Genomic DNA, 16,757 nt, shown 5'->3' with positions numbered 1-16,757 from the left:
TTCGGCTATAGCCGAAAATTTTTGGCTTGCACACCCCTAGTCTGTTCACATTAATCAGATTCCAAACTCGCCAGAATATTATTTGCAGTAGTTGGAATAATCCATCTTGAATTAGGGCTCATTATGGAGTACCATGGAGATCATTACGTAGCAGTGAATGATATTGGAGAAGATCCAACCATCCTCCAAATAGCCTTCTTGCAGCCTAAGGATTATTCTTCCAGCTTGATCCAAAACAAAAGTTGGGGTATAAATATTTTAGCAAACCAACAGTCTTCTCAATGGAGTTGAAAGATGGGGTAGGATCCATCTAACTGTGAAGGCTCACCTATAAAGACTCAAAATAATATTGTACATTGGGTACTCACTGGCTGAGCATTCTAATGTTATTTTGTTGTGAAAATTAATGAACTTGCACTTACAGGAGCCCAATAGATCATGTATTTGTAGTAAAGCTCTTAAAACCTAAAACCTTTGCCATTGCTTTTTTGATCTCCTTGTTTCTTACACTGTAAATCACTGGGTTCAGCATAGGGGGAACCAGGGAATAGATTGCACCAAATATCAAATCCAGCTGTGATGAGGTATGAAAGACAGGTTTTAGGTAGGTAAAGGATGCAGAAAATACAAGTGTGGAGTAGACAATGAGGTGGGGGATGCAAGTGGAGAAAGCTTTTTGCCTCCCCTTTGCAGAAGGCACTCTAAATACAGTGGTAAAAATTTGTGCGTAAGTTACAAGGATATAGATAAAACAGCTTAGGCCAAGGACAAGTCCAATTCCAATACTTGTCATTTCAATTAAATTTAAGCCTGAACAAGACAATTTTATTAGCTGTGGGATTTCACAAAAAAACTGATTGACAACTTTAGAGCAGAAATGGGTTGCAAAAGTCCCACAGGTGTGTATCCCTGCATAGAGAGACCCAGCTATCCATACACCAGCAATCATTTCAGTGCAGGCCGGCCTATTTATTACCATCTCATAATGTAATGGATTGCAAATGGCCACATACCGGTCATATGCCATGACTGTAAGGAGGCAGTAATCAGATACTACAAAGAAAAAGAAGAAGAAGACTTGAGCAACACACCCTGAATAAGAAATGTGTCTGGTATTAAGGAGGGAATTGATCATGGATTTGGGGACAATGACTGAAACCTGACCAAGATCCTGTAGGGCCAAGTTCATCAGCAAGAAATACATGGGAGTGTGCAGGTGGTGGTCTGAGGCAATTGAAGTGATGACGAGGAGATTCCCTGTCACAGTTGTTAAGTACAGCATCAGAAACACTGTAAAGTGTAGAAACTGCAGTTCCCGGACATCTGAGAATTCCAGGAGCAGAAAATCAGACACAGCAGTTGCATTGGACATTTTTCTATGCGTTGCATGTTGTATAATCCTTGATGAAGAAAAAAACACAGTATTTTTACTTCTGAAATTGAGTTGGATTGTCATGACCATATTTGCAAAAGTTGTCATTTAGTTTTAGTCTTCATTGTGCAAAAAAGGCAAAAAACCATCTCAATAACATTGAAGCCAAAAGTGGCACTTACATACCATAAATAACCATCAGGTGTTCCTCTTTTAGATATAACTCCAGAGGAAATGCTTAAGGAGAGTTCCTTGTTTGAAAAATTAATATATTCATCTGATTTAATGCTAGTGTACCCATATTTATAATCAGCATTCCTAGATTTCTAAGCCCCGTCTTTGGATGAGTGAGGACATAACTAGATATGGGAGGAATAGTTTCCACTGTCTTCATAATGACAACCCTGTGATGTAGTTAAGGCTCAGTGAGAGAAATCCTAGACTAACGTTCAAACCACTCTACCATGCTAATTTTCAACAATGACAGATTTTAGCCCTCTACATATTATACCTTTGTGCATTGACTGAATAAACGGGTATGCACACATATTGCCATGTGAATTCTGCATGTGCAAAGAAACTTTTTAAGAGTCATGTGTAACAACATGGAGCTTTGTACAAGTAAAATCTTTTTTGCTTCCCCAGCATCTAGTTAAAATAGGTGTGAGAAAAATTGCAACTGTTAATTTGATATATAGAGAAATAAATAAGGATACTTCTCTTATGTAAATGATGTTGATGTCCATCACTGAAATTTTGACATGAAATTGCTTAAGGTAGACATAATGATACATATATGCAAGCACTTCACGTTTATGGAAAATCTTCCGAGCAGCAGCTGAACTAAAAAAGAAGGTATGCCAAAATGGAGACTTTCCACGAGCTATGGCTGCCACAAGTACAGTACACCCCTTAGCATAATTGACTTACACTGCAATCCTGAGAACACTGCCTTGAGAGTAAGCCTCATTGAATAGATTTGAGTAGAAGTCCAAGTATACTTGCATACACTAGCTGTGCTAGACATTGGACGGCTAGTAAACATCTTGCACAGATTCTGGCAATTGCCTGAAATCCTGTCACTAGCAAGCGATGAGGTGGCATTGGCAGAAGCCAGCTTGTTTAACATGAAGAGGTCCTGACTCCTGAGTAAAACCTGCATTTAGCAACTAACTAAATAACTTACCATTATTCTTTTTGAATTTTTTCATGTCCATACATAGGCTTTTCTCTGTCCCTTTGTTTTTTACTGACCTCCTTGCCGTTTCAGTAGTCTTTTCACTCTTTTCTTTTGAGGCAAGTGTCTATACTTGTTATTGTGTATTCTGGCCTAAAATAACTGTAGTCTATAGACGGCAGTTAATTTGTATGTTTTGCATTTCTGGAGACTTCCTCCCCAGAGTCCTATTCTAATTTAATTAGAACAAAAGGTCCCAGTGTAACATGTGGGAATGACAGAACAGTCCTGAAAACAAAGTCCTTCTTATCATTGTTCATATTTCATATTTCGTATAAAATACAGGGACAGATGCTGTCACTTGGTGTGCAGGGAATTATATAATGTGAATCTTCCCATTATTTTTTTTTAAAAAGATTTTATGACATGGCATTTCAGAGTATTCATGCACAGCACATGCATCACATAGCACGTGATTATTGTGAAGTGCATCCTTACCATCAAAATGGTACCTATTTTCCAAAATATAGTCTAAAATGAACTAAGACCCAAGTATGAGCCTAAAATATTCATTCTAGTATTGGTGCAGCCTCCTTTGGTACATAGACTCTTCCATAGGTGGAAGTAATGTTCCACTGGTGCAAAACTTCTTCTCACAGAGGAAGTTTCCATTAGAGATGGGCCCGAGCTGAATTACGATTTCAACCCTCCCCCCCAATATTGGTGTTTGTGCCATCGTGACTCAGCTAATCGGTTCTGTCCATTGCAACCGATCCAGCAGTCGGGAGTTTGCTTGTTCAGGATTTGATTGGATGGGTCAGTTTCTTTTTGGAATTGCAGACACTCTGGCACCAATAATTTATTCCTGGGGCAACAGAGTCAGGGGAATGAGCTGTGTTTGCCCTCCTTCTTTCGCCCTCAAAACACAAATGGAAGCCCAGCTTTCCTTGATTAGCAGGCTTCCTTCCAATGATGGAGCAGCAACCCAGGGGAGGGAGGGGGAAGGGGGTGTTTGGGCACAAAGGAAAGGCAAAAGGCAGTGCGGGAGGCTGGGAGGCTGCCCGTGCCGTTCATCTTTCCCCAGGACAAGAGGTGTGTGGGCAAGCCGGCCGCCCCTAGTCCTGGGGAAAGGCAAAAGGCAGCACAGGAGGCTGGGAGGCTGCCCGCACCATTCGTCTTTCCCCAGGATAAGAGGTGTGTGGGCAAGCTGGCCGCCCCTTGTCCTGGGGAAAGGCAAAAGGCAGCGCGGGAGGCTGGGAGGCTGCCTGCACCGTTCGTCTTTCCCCAGGACAAGGGGTGCGTGGGCAAGCTGGCCGCCCCTTGTCTTGTGGGGCAGGTGAACGGCACGGGCAGCCGCCAAGCCACTCACACTGCTGCCAGCTCCGCAGCGCACTGGGACAGCTGGCTTGCTGCATGGGTGGGGGTGACTCAGGAGCGCGTGCGCATGCGCAACAGCCTGACTATGGTTGCCCTGGGTGCTGGCCTCCCCGACTCCCAATTCTGGACCAGAAATGAGACTTGCTCCGTTAGAATCGGTGACCTGCATTCGGTGGCAGCCCAGATCCATGAACGGCTTAATCGGAATTTTTTTTTGTTAAGTGCCCATGTCTAGTTTCCAGCATTACTGGAACTGAAACTTGGGGTTCAGCTTTAGATGTTTCAAGTTCATTTCAGATCATGATCAGAGAACTACAGGTATCATACTTAGTGTGAAGGTGCATCTCAGTACATCAGCATTATAACATATGATATAATGTGGGTGCTGCACATAAAGGCCGTGGAGTGCCAGGTCACTGGAGGAATGCTTCCCTTTGGTGGAACTGAATCCCACTTCAAGGCTTGTGATTTTTATACACAGTGATGAGGCATTTCTAGAATTTGATCACAAGTAGCAATATCTGGTTGATGCAGGATCTAGATGATGGTGAAGAAAAGGTCTCCCAACATCCCCTCCCCAGGCTTCTCCCTTTTCTAACTCACATATGTAACTTCTCATTGAAAATTATTGCAATCTGGACGTATTTATTGCAACAAATTGGAGCTCCTGAAGTCATGACTCTTGATTATTAGACTTCTGTTAGCAATTGAATAGAATAATTTGTTTTATTAAGGAGTTGACTCCTGCTTGCTCCACTCACCAACCTCATAGCTTGCGTGCGAGCAACATATAATCGTAGTTAGAATACTGAATAAACAGTTCCTTCTCCTGTCGAAAGAACTTCAGGAATCCTGGATTAAGATACAGCAAGACCAATCATCAATTTTTTGTGAACTGTAGCCCAAATTAGATTTATAACAAATGTTATACCCTGTCATTCTCCCCAGTGGGGGGACCTCAAGAGGCTTGCAATGTTCTCCTCTCCTTCACTGCTTCTTCCCAAGAACATTGTGAAATATGGATGCCAAGTCTTCCACTGCAGTGGGAATCTCCCAACATCACACTCCTTTGCCTGCCAGTGCTTTAGGCACTTGTGGGAGGAAATGGGGGAATGGAGCTTAGTAGCTTCACGCTGGTACACTGACATTACTTCTAGCAAAAAATGGAAGTAAAGTAGTGGACAGAGTAGTGCATATAATGTTGTCACACCCAGTATTTGTTGGCAGTGACATCAGCATTCTGGTGCAATATAGGCATTCCATGCCCCATCCCGAATTCCTCCTAGAGGTTGCCAGATGTGGCCTGGCAACCATATTGTGAGATAGGTCTTCCTGAAATTGTTTGACTTGGCCAAGTTGTATCATCAATGTGTTTGCAGACTCAAGGATTGTCGGTTCTAGGGATGGCAGTCCATGGCAGATAGATCTCCAAACCCCTCACAGCAAGTTGGATGAAAAGGTTTTATTATAGAGATCCATTAAGTTCATAGGTACATCCAAAGATGAATAAGTTGGCAAGAATGACAATACAGGCATATGCACTGAGATATAAGGAGCATGATTCTGCTTCCCCTTGGGAAATGAGAAATTAGGCGTGAAAATCCCACAGTCTCATGAGAACATAAAAGCTTTGTATGGGCCAAGAAAGGTAAAAGATTACAAGGAATCCAACTCCCTTTGTCTCTTGGGAAAAGAGACAGGGCAGCTGCAAGGTCAACCAGCAGATTCCAGAGATAACAGGCTCAGCATTATTACTTTCATTTTCAGGCAGGCCAAATATGACATGAATATAATGGTTACAGTAATATGAGCATAATATGAGAGCATACAGGTACAAAGTGTGATCAAATCAATACAAAGAGCAAAGAACATATGAATGGCATGGATTACTGGTAGGCAGCCATGACAAGGATGCAAACTAGTGTAGATTTTGCAGGAAAGGCCACCTCAAGTGACAATATCACTCAAAATTGATCTATTCAGTCAAGAAGTGCTAGATCTGACTGTGGTAAGAAATGATGTTCAACAGACCTTAATCATAATCAAGTTTATTGTCTTAAAACACAGCCAATAACTCCATCACCTTCAGCCTTTTCTCAAAACTACAGGGAATGAAGAGGTCCAAACAATCCCAACTAAAAGGCATAACACTCTCAGTTATACACAACAGGCAACCAATCACACAATGTTTGTCATGAAGGTTGGGTCCAATCGCAAAATGTCAGGTTCCATAGAATGCCATGATATTCACGACCAAGCATAATCGTAAGATGGAGGCATCTGTTTACAAATTGATGCTCCTTACAGATACAATGTTGGTGGGACATTCATCTGAATGCCTTCTACTGCAGTGAAGTGGAGGAAATCCAATACTGGCTCTTTGTTCTGAAGAACAGGAAACACTGTGGAAGAAGCAAATGGTCACCAAGAAACATGATTGGGCATCTCTCGCTATTCCTCTAACTCAGTGATTTCCAACATTGATGCCTGCCTGTGAACAAATAGGAATCATGTTGGGAATCACTGGGTTAAAATGGTACATAGAGAGAATTCTAAAGGTAGCAGTGGGCGAAGAAAGCCCAAGGAACCCATTCTGATGCTTGAGGAAATTCATAGAGTTGAGAGAGATATTAACTGAAATGGAATTCACCAATGCAGGGGACTACCTGCTGAATAAGTTCAGGTGGAGAGTAGGTGGTGATTTTTGAATGGAGTGTTTTATTTTTAAATACTGGCTCACTGATCAATTTCCTACTTGTGTGTTTATAACATTGGTTGCTGAGCAGCATGCAGCAATAATGGGGATGGGGAATGTAGGTCTCCTGTTGAGTCAGTGAGATTGTACATGCATGAAACATTATAGCTTGCTCTGTATGGTACTGTACTTTTTGAATACTTGCAAACTAACCCAATGAACAGCCTGAACTGTTTGCCAACAGCATCCTGATCAGTGGACAATCAGCAGTGTGTAGAACACACAATGGTTGTAGAACACATGGTGAGCCAAGTCAGCAACCCTAGTTTAAGCCTCTCTATTCATACTGGTTAGAAAATCAAGAAATTCTATGCTGTTTAAGAAAAAAATTCTCTTAATTGCTCTTTAATTTCTCTCAGAAATCTTATAATCCATTTCTTTCTTCTTTTTTTCTTTTTAGGAGTTTGGAATAGAGGTGGTCACGGTCCCAAAAAAATTAACGATCCAGCTGATCATGGATTGGCGCCAGCGACAATCCTGAATTAACGATCCACACCGATCATCTCCCATTCCCAATTCACGGATCGTGGATCATAGAAGCCAAAGCGGGGTACGCTGCTATCCCCAGCTATGTGGGAAGGTGGATGGTGGCGGTGGCCGCTGGGCCTGGTGGGCATGGGGAGAGGGCAATGAGCTGCCTCCCCTCAGGGGGTGGGGGGGTCTGGCCGCTCGACGGCAGCACCCCCCATGTGCCCGCCCGCCAGGCTGAAGTGGAGCACGCTGGTATTCCAGGCAAGAAAGGAATGTGGGTGATCACAGTGGCCACTGGGCCTGGCGGACATGGAGAGATGGTGACGAGCCGCCTCCCCTCAGGGGGGGGGTCTGGCCACTCACCGGCAGCACCCCCCATGTGCCTGCCCACCAGGCTGAAGTTGAGCATGCTGGTATTCCAGGCGAGAAAGGAATGTGGGTGATGACAGTGGCCGCTGGCCCTGGCGGGCACGGAGAGACGGCGACAGCCACCTCCCCTCAGGGGGCAGGGGGGTCTGGCTGCTTGCCAGCAGCACCCCCCATGTGCCTGCCCACCAGGCTGAAGAGGAGTACGCTGGTATTCCAGGCAAGAAAGGAATGTGGGTGATGATGGTGGCCACCGAGCCTGGCGAGCATGGAGAGGCGGCAATGAGTTGCCTCCCCTCAGGGGGCAAGGGGGGTCTGGCCAACTTGCTGGCAGCACTCCCCATGTGCCCGCCCGCCAGGCCAAACTGGCTGTCAGAGCTGCCTATCAGGGTTTGCACGGATGAGATTGGAGAGCCCATGACTACAGAACACCCCCTTCCCCCTCCCTCCCCTGGGTGTCTTCTCCCAACTTGTGACTGCTTTGCTGATCCATGGTAGAAGGAAGCTCTGCTGATCAAGGAAAGCTGGGCTTCCATTCAAGTTTCCAGGGTGACAGAAGGAGGGCAAACAGAGCTCAGGCATTCACTAGTTCCGTTGCCAGGGGAATAGATTGCTGGCGCCTGAGTGTCTGGATTCCTAATCCGAGGACGGATGCCCTGATCCAGGCCCCTCCTGATTGCAGAATCGTTGGCCATGGGCAATCATGATCCACTATTGTGGGTTTTTTTCAATCGTAATGTGGATCGTGCCCATCTCTAGTTTGGAACCCATTTCTCATCAATTCTATTTTGATCAAAGAGAAATTTGAAGAAAGGAGGGACAGGACATGAAGGGACATCCTGCAAAATTTCAATATTTCAGAAATAAAATTTCTGTACTGAAAGAGAAATTCTTTTAAAAGAGAAATAAATAGGGCAAGAGGAATCAATGGCTAAATCTAAAAAGTGAATCTTGGAAAAAGAAATCCCCCATCTCGTAAAAATACAATTCTGATCATATGTGCAATTACAAGTCGAATTAGGCATCGTTATCCAGCTCATATCACAAGTATAATCTATTTTGGGTCTTAAACGGGGAAAGTTATAAGTTGTTGCAATGGCAGAAAGTGGCATTTGTGACATAGAATTGTTTGTCTGCAGACCTCCAAGTAGTTTGAACTGATTATGAGTTCCATGAGTTGCTTGCATGTAATAGTCACATTTACAGCCTCGTTGTCCAGCCTCTTATGTGAATATTGATGCCTGTATTTATTGATTGGTTTTGTGTGTTTTATGGAAGTTTTAGGTGCATATTTTAAACTCTGAATTCAAGCACTGTTGTGAGCTGTCCTGAGCCTGTGTGCAGGGAGGGCAGGATATAAATTAACTAACCTAAACAAAATACACAAAACAATGGTAGAGACAGTATTCATAGAAGAGGACCCCCTAAAAGCCTGGACACAGCAACTTTGATCTCCTTGTTTCTCAAACTATAGATCACTGGGTTTACCAAAGGTGGAACAATGGAATAGATCACAGCACATATCAAATTCAAGTATGAAGGACTGTTCGACATGGGCCTGAGGTAGGCAATACAGCCAGCAAATATATATGTGGATAAAACAATCAGATGGGGAAGGCAAGTGGAGAAGACCTTTTTCCTTTTCTGCACAGAAGGAATCTGAAACACGGCATTGAATATATGTGTGTAAGTTACAATGATAAAGGCAAAGCAGCCAGATGCAATGACAACACTCAACCCAAGGACTCCAATTTCAAGGAAGTACAAGTTGGAGCAAGTAACCTTAAGTAACTGTGGGATTTCACAGAAAAACTGATTGACAACATTTGAGCAGAAAGGGGCTGCAAAGGTGCCACTGGTGTGCATCGCTGCATACAGAAAACTGCTGCACCATACAATAACAATCATTTGGAAACAAGCTTGCCTGTTCATCACCATTTCATATTGCAACGGGTAACAAATGGCGACATATCGATCATAGGCCATGAGTGTGAGAAGAAAGAAATCAGACCCTAAAAAGAAGATAAGCAAGAGGACTTGAGCCATACATCCCGAATAAGAAATATGTCTGACGTTCATCAGCGCATTCATCATGGACTTTGGAATAATGACTGAAATTTGGCCAAGGTCCTGCATAGCCAGATTCATGATAAAGAAGTACATGGGAGTGTGCAGGTGGCAGTCAAAGGCTACTGCAAATATAACGAAAAGATTCCCTGTTACTATTGCCAAGTAGAGAACCAAGAAAACAAAGAAATGTAGAACCTGCAGTTCCCGGATGCCTGAGAATTCCAGGAGCAGAAACTCAGAAACTGTGGTTGTGTTGTCCATTTTGTCCCCAGCAGTCTTTCATACAATCTAAGAAAAGAAAAAGAAGGAAAGTAAAAATTACATCCTGGTCTAATATTTGATGATGATGATAATCATCCATCATCTTCTCATATTATTCAAATGAATAAAATCCAACCAGTGTCCTGCTCTGACTTAAGGAAACCTCCTCAGCATAAAATAAGACCCTCCTATTTGCATTCAGGGGGCAAATTTGTTTGGTATGTAGTACTTTGTTAATTCTTGTTAGATGATATCTGTGGTAAAGGACACGTAGACAGCAATCCTAAGAAGAGTTGTTCCAGTCTAAGGCCATTGAAAACAATGAACTTAGTCTGTACTCGGAGTAACTCTTTTTAGGAATGCCCTCACTGTACTTCTAATAGGAGACTAGTCTCAAACTTTTAAAAAATCCCACAAACCTTTCCTAATTCTGTGCACACATTAGACTGAATCAAAAAAGATTGTGGAGGAAATCAAGAGAAAGGAGAGGAATTAAAAAGTGCCTCAAGTAATAACAGAATTGTCCACCAAATAAGAATATTACAATAGCACTGAGAGTTTGACACTGAGAGATCTCTGTCTTTTGGTGCTACACCTCTGAAGATGCCAGTCACAGCTGCTGGCGAAATGTCAGGAACTACAATGTCAAGACCATGGCAATACAGCCCGGAAAATCCTCAACAACCATCATTACAATAGCAGTTATCAATGCTAACAGTTAGAGAAATGGAAAAGAAATTGAACTTTATTAAACAAAGAAATTCAGGGGTCATTTCGTAGAAAAAGAGCAGCAGGAATTCATCCCTTGACATCACTGGAAGTGTGCAATTAGCAAAATTTATTTGCATATGCCATACCCCGAGACAGCACCTATCCTGGATGTTTTGGACCCAATCCTGGCCAATCAGGGCCACAATTGGGACCAAAATGCGAAAAAAGGGGCTGAAAATGGCCCAAAAGGGGCCCAAAATGGTCAGGCACCAACCCAATCTGAGCTGTTTTGGCCCCAATCTTGGCCGTTTTGGCCTCAATCCAGGCCAAAACAGGCCCAAAATGTCCAAAAATCAAGTGGGCAAAGCCACCTGACACATGACCTCTTGGGAGAACTGCTGGAACTGTGTTCCTGCACGTTTCCCCTCAAAATGAGCCCAAATCAGCAAACAACCAGTCAGGTTGTTAGCCTATAAGCTAAGGAAAGAGAATGAAAAGAAAATGATATGAAAGATAAAGAAGATGATAAATTACTAACAGACAGCGTATATATACAGAAAGCCTCCTTTAAATACTACCGAAATCTCTATAAAAGCCAAGAGATATTAGATAAAATAGATAATTATCCTAAAAGGCAATATTTGCCAGAAATTTCTGAAGAACAAAAACAATTTATGAATTTGTTTTTTTGTTGAAGAGCCAGATGAAATATAATGTGAGAATTCTATTGGATATTTTGGAATATTATGAAAAACACAACGAAAAACAAGCTGCTTTAATTTTTTTTTAGAAAGTATCACAATTAAGACCTTACCAAAAGAAAAGAAAACAACAATCGTGAAAGCTTACTAAGATGTCTAAGTCTATACAAATTAACCTTCTATAAAATATTTACTTCAAAAATATGTCTATTTCATGAGCACGAGTCATATATCCAGAATACACATATGTGCAAATAAACTTTGAGACAACCTCCAAATCAGTATGCAACTCACTTTCAATGAATCCCTCTGTAACAATAAAGTGCTAGTGCTTGACATGCAATAAATACTGTTCATAAATACAACCATAAATAATTCAGTATTGCACTAGTCCATACATTGTTACCGTCTCAGTCTCAAGATCCAGAACAATATGCCAGGAAATATACACGTTTAGAGATCCATATTTCCCTCAACATCTTCAGAGGATCATATCATGGTCCAGTTTCAGGTCCAAAGCTGCTGTTCAAAGCCATTTCTTTCTTTCTTTATTTGTAGAGCCCCCAAATCAATCAGCTGTAACAGGCCAATGGGTCATCCGGTGCATTTGTCCTGTTTTTTTTCAAATGTAGCTCAAACTCCTGAAGCCCATACAGTATTTTTGCAACAATGTCTCTCTAGGAGTTTGAGCTACATGGATATTATTTCATATTGTGACTGCTTTGAAGAAGCAATGAAATGGCTTTTAATATGCAACAGCAGCTTTGGACCTGAAACTAGACCAAGATACTTGAAGTCCTGAGGTGGGAATTCGTGGGAATCATTGCAGCCGTATAGACTTTAAAAAAGGAAAAGCACTGTTCCCACTCAGGAAATTACAAATATCCACATGGAGACTGAAGTGGGGTACCGTTCCTTCCATCATGACAGGCTTTTGCCTCATCAGCATGCTATTTGTGTAGGCCTGATCTAAAATCAAAGAACAGACCATTGGGAAATCAAGAGTTGAACACATAACAGCAGTACTGAGAACATACATAAAGGATGATGCAAAAGGAGTAAACTACCTGAGGAAAGCACCAAGGAAAGCAAAGACCAGCAAAATAGTTCCTCTTGTTATCATTGCCGTTAAATTTATATAAACAATTTACTGTTTTTCTTTATGGCGTTCTTTGAAGTCCAAAGATGCCATCTCTTCTGTGAAAATGTACAGCATCATGTATACCTTGCAGATATTCATGCCATTCGAATCCTTCCTTTTTGAGGCAAAAATACATCTCACTAATTGTCAGTAACTAGTTGTCCTTGTGGGACAGCATTTAATTAATACAAACATGATTTTTGATCCTGAAACCTTGTTCCCATGCATCAATCATAACTGGGCAGTAGAAGCATACAGAGAACTGATGATTTTGTTTGTTTCCACACTAGAGACTTTCAGTAGTTTCATTGTTCAATTAGGGAATTTTAGACTCTGGAATTAATGGTGTTATGGGAACACTCCTTTAGATGGGAATGTGTGCTTTAAGATGAAATCTGCCACCCACATTTCAGGAATATTTAAGCAATGGCCTACACTTCCAAAGTACGGCCTTCTCAGTGCCACTGTCAGAAAAAAAGGGAGTGGCTATGGGAGATTTCAGGGAAGGGGAAGAGGAAGTAGTGGGGAAGGGGAAACCGAGATCACTCTCCTGCAAATCCTTGTGGGTCTCTCATTTGTTGATATATCTAATTCTCAAAATGGCCAAATCAGTGGATTCTTAAATCTGGAGACTGGAACCATGAACAAACAAGACATATCTTTCTTCAAACCTGAGCAAAGCTCTAAGTTTTCAGGAAAAAAACCCTTCAATCTAAACAAAAATATGCTGGAGGGTTAATCTCCCCCACCCCAGTAATAGACACAGCACTTGTAACTGCCCTCTGTGGACGTTGCTAGGCAACTACAACAGTATTGCTAGACTTCAAACTTTTTTTTCCCAGTAAAAGGCAAGGGAAGAGAGCAGAGCCATTTCTAGGGCAGTTTGGGCCTTTGAGGGAGCACTCATCAGGGCCAGGGTCAACAGCAACTACCAAACTCCAGGCTACCGCATTACTTGCATGGTTCACCCAGGCCCAGGTGCTTGCTACTGTTCAGCAGCAGCCACCATATGGTGTAATAGTTAGAAGAATGTCAGACCAGCATCCAGGAGACCAGTTTCAAATCAACCCTTTGCTGTGGAAGCTCACTGGGTGAATTTTAGCCAGTTGCATATTCTGAGCCTAACTTACATCACAGGATTGTTATGAGAATAAAATAGGGAGTGAATGATTTAAACTGCTTTAGGTCTCTATTGTGGAGAAATGAGGGATGCAAATGAAGTAAATAGATAATAAATATAGTTGAAGATAGAAGGCAGATAAATATAAGTTGGTGGGGGGGGGGAAGGAAAGGTTATAGTATGGAGGTTGCCAGGAGGAGGGTCAGATGAAATAGTGTGAGGAAGTGGCTACAGGGGAAGTGTTTTTGCAGGTTCCCTATTACAGAACTGGACCCAGACCAGCAGATGGTACTGCTCAATTCAGTCAGAGTTTCCCCATATAGAAGCTGTAGGGAAGAAGAAAAAACTGAATATTGGAGCAGAGGAAGGTAGGATGGCTGGTGGGTACAAATGAAAGATGGATGCAGGAAAAGTGTAGAGGCTATGGAGAAGTGACAGACTGCACTTAGCAGCAGGTTTTGACAGTGCACCAAAATCAGAGAGCTGGGAAGGGAAGGGTTAACTACTCCCTAGAATGGAAAGCTTGAGTGACAGGCTGCTCCCTCTTCTCTGATTGGTCAGCACCAGCTGTAAAAAAAACTATATGATTAACTGAGGGCTGAGGAGTGAGTTTTTAAAAAATATATGTGTTTATTAGCATAAACATAAGCTGAAGTACATTTTTCACAGACAGCAGAGAACTGGAAGTGTGTTTTTGGTGAGAGTGAATATGTAGTGTGTTGAAACGCCCTTTCAAGCCAAAAAGAAGAGACATTATCTCTTCAGAGGAGGAGAAGATTAATTCCTGCCCAGTTTCGAAGCAGGTTTGGCTCTGAAGATGATGCCAGAACTATTGCGAATGGAAATAGGTTTAGACTACTCAGAAGATAGAAATAAACTGCTCTTAAAAAAAAATACAGTCCCCAGGGGGGTGACACTCATCTTTTTTTTTAACACTCACTCCCTGGTGTGATGATGTCACTGCCAGAAGTGATGTCATTGCGTTGACCTGACCTCCAGCCACCCATGCAGCTGCAAGAGGCTAGCCTGGTGTCCAGGCTGGCAGACTACTTCCATTGTGGCTGTGCAGCCACAGGAAGCTGGGTTCCCCACTCTAGCCAGTGCTGCATAGGAGGCTGGGCACATGGCCATGGCTGGCTGACCACTTCCTTAGTCCAGTGGCAGCACTGCAAAGCTATGGAATGCTGTCTAGGAGCCCAAGCCCAGCCAAGCAGAACCACACACCCACAGGACACTAGCCAGGAGCCTAGGCCCAGCCGAGCGGCACAGCTGCCAAATGAGAGGGGCCGGGTGTCCAGTCTTTGGAAAATGTTTCCTCAGATGGTCCCCCAAAATACTGGACTGTCTGGGTGAAAATCGGACACCTGACAACCTTTAGTGGACCAGTTGATCCAGCAATATTTCTGTTCCAGCACAAGGGTTAAATAGACTGATAGGGAAGCAGCCCTGCTTGCTCTGGAAGCAGCACTTGGGAATTGTCAAGGGTTAACTGTAGCCAGTATCCTGTAAAGGATTATGTACACTGGAAGCCTGGTCTGGCCCAAACACACATTGCAAGCCTGGCACTGCACTGACCTATCTGGACTTGAGCCGTCTGCTTCCTGTGCTACTGCTGGATGGAGGTAGGGCCTGGTAGGCTTGGAGGCTGGGTCTTGGGCTGGTGCTTAATTGTCCCAAGATCTTGGAGGACAACAGGAAGGTCTGGTGGAGGAATCTCAACTGCAGGCACCTCAGGATCAGCCTCTGAAACAGCTATGCCAGAGCCAACTTCCATGCAGGAGTCTCTCAGAATTATGTCTCTTTAGGCTTATCAGGTGTATCCAGTTTGGTGTAGTGGTTAAGAGCACGGGACTCTAATCTGGAGAGCCAGGTTTGATTCCCCACTCCTCCACTTGAAGCCAGCTGGATGACCTTGGGCTAGTCACAGTTCTCTGGAGCTCTCTCAGCCCCACCCACCTCACAGGGTGTTTTGTTGTGGGGATAATAATGGCATACTTTGTAAACCGCTCTGAGTGAGCATTAAGTTGTCCTGAAGGGTGGTATATAAATCGAATGTTATTGAATCGAATGTTATTATCCTCTGAGTTCTCTGAGTCGTATACCAAAGCTGGCTCAGTGAGGTCGTGCCAACAGTGATATTGAGACATTTGGTGCCTCTGTTTATGGAGGCTTTCTTTGCTCACCATGGTAATAGCCATTGATGGATGTATCCTACATGAATCTCTCTTACCACTTTATTTATTTATTTATTTATTTATTTATAGTCCACCTTTCTATAGTCCTTTCTCACTGAAACACGTGGATTACACGGTATAAGATTAGTAAAATCAGTATCATGTACATTTCCATATAGTGTCAAGGGCATTTCTATAAACAATGCCATCAGGTAAGTAAATACAAGTTTTCAAGATATAGCATTAGCACGAATCCAATATAGAGTAGAAGAAATGCTGAAACAGAACATAATCAATTTTAGGACTGACATTAGACAACATGAAGCATGGTAGTACATAGAAGTACATATTAAAAGCAGCAGATAATATGTAAGACAATATAGTGGTGAAGTCTATGGTCCCTAACTCATTTGTGAAGCAGCTGAGAATCTGAGGGCCAAGCTACACATGACGAATGACACTTGAACGGCAAGTGTATTTCTCCCTGTTCACTTGCCCTCCACTCAATCCACTTGCCGTTCAAGTGTCATTCGTCATGTGTAGCTTGGCCCTGAGACCCCATCCCTACAATACAGCCCTCCTATCTGAATAAAAAGCCTTTCTGAACAATGCGGTTTTGCATCATTTGTAGAAAGCCAGGACAATGAGGGCTCTCCTGACCTTGTTAGGCTGGCCATTCCATAGGGTAGGGGCCACCACAGAGAAAGCCCATGTATGGACTGCTGTTGATTTTGCCCATGTGCAGCCTGACATCTGCAAGAGACCCTGTTCAGATGAGTGAAGCTGCTGTGGGGGAACATAAGGAGAGAGGCAGTCCCATAGGTATGCTGGACCAAGGCTGTGGAGAGCTTTGTATGTAGTAATCAGTACCTTGAATAGAGCATGGTAACTGATAGGTAGCTTTTGGTACTACATCCACTGGCAGTGAATTCCAGATTTTCTGTATTACTTGTTGAGTAAACAAGTCTCAGACAATATTGAATCCAAGTCTCAGACAATATCTGAGATAATGATAGAGCATTAGCTGTATTATTTTTTAAACGAACTGCCCTTTCTGCCTT

The 16,757-nt window shown here is 42.8% G+C and overlaps 2 protein-coding genes across 2 annotated transcripts; both read right to left on the bottom strand.

The window, feature by feature from the left end:
* Positions 1-436: 436 nt before the first annotated feature.
* Positions 437-1,372, bottom strand: LOC129339379 (olfactory receptor 14C36-like). Its single transcript, XM_054993962.1, has one exon. The coding sequence runs from the start codon at positions 1,370-1,372 to the stop codon at positions 437-439; it is 936 nt and encodes a 311-aa protein (XP_054849937.1).
* A 6,995-nt stretch (positions 1,373-8,367) lies between these two features.
* LOC129340518 (olfactory receptor 14I1-like) lies at positions 8,368-9,849 on the bottom strand. Its single transcript, XM_054995359.1, has 2 exons — positions 8,957-9,849; positions 8,368-8,395 (listed from the first exon to the last, which is right to left on the bottom strand). The coding sequence occupies exons 1-2, from the start codon at positions 9,847-9,849 to the stop codon at positions 8,368-8,370; spliced, it is 921 nt and encodes a 306-aa protein (XP_054851334.1).
* Between the last annotated feature and the right edge of the window lie 6,908 nt (positions 9,850-16,757).

This window comes from Eublepharis macularius, chromosome 12 (genome assembly GCF_028583425.1).
Source record: "Eublepharis macularius isolate TG4126 chromosome 12, MPM_Emac_v1.0, whole genome shotgun sequence".
Lineage (NCBI taxonomy): Eukaryota > Metazoa > Chordata > Lepidosauria > Squamata > Eublepharidae > Eublepharis > Eublepharis macularius.
Note: the sequence above shows the minus strand (reverse complement) of the source record. Positions and strands in the feature narration are given on the sequence as shown.

What these genes read in the sequence shown, in the direction of transcription:
- LOC129340518 (XM_054995359.1), bottom strand. Translation starts at nt 9,849, where the DNA reads ATGGACAACACAACCACAGTTTCTGAGTTTCTGCTCCTGGAATTCTCA. An exon ending in AAGGAGATCAAAGTTGCTGT is followed by an intron (nt 8,396 to 8,956) that starts GTCCAGGCTTTT and finishes TTTCTCTTTCAG; the next exon opens with TACAGAAATTTTATTTCTGA.
- LOC129339379 (XM_054993962.1), bottom strand. Translation starts at nt 1,372, where the DNA reads ATGTCCAATGCAACTGCTGTGTCTGATTTTCTGCTCCTGGAATTCTCA.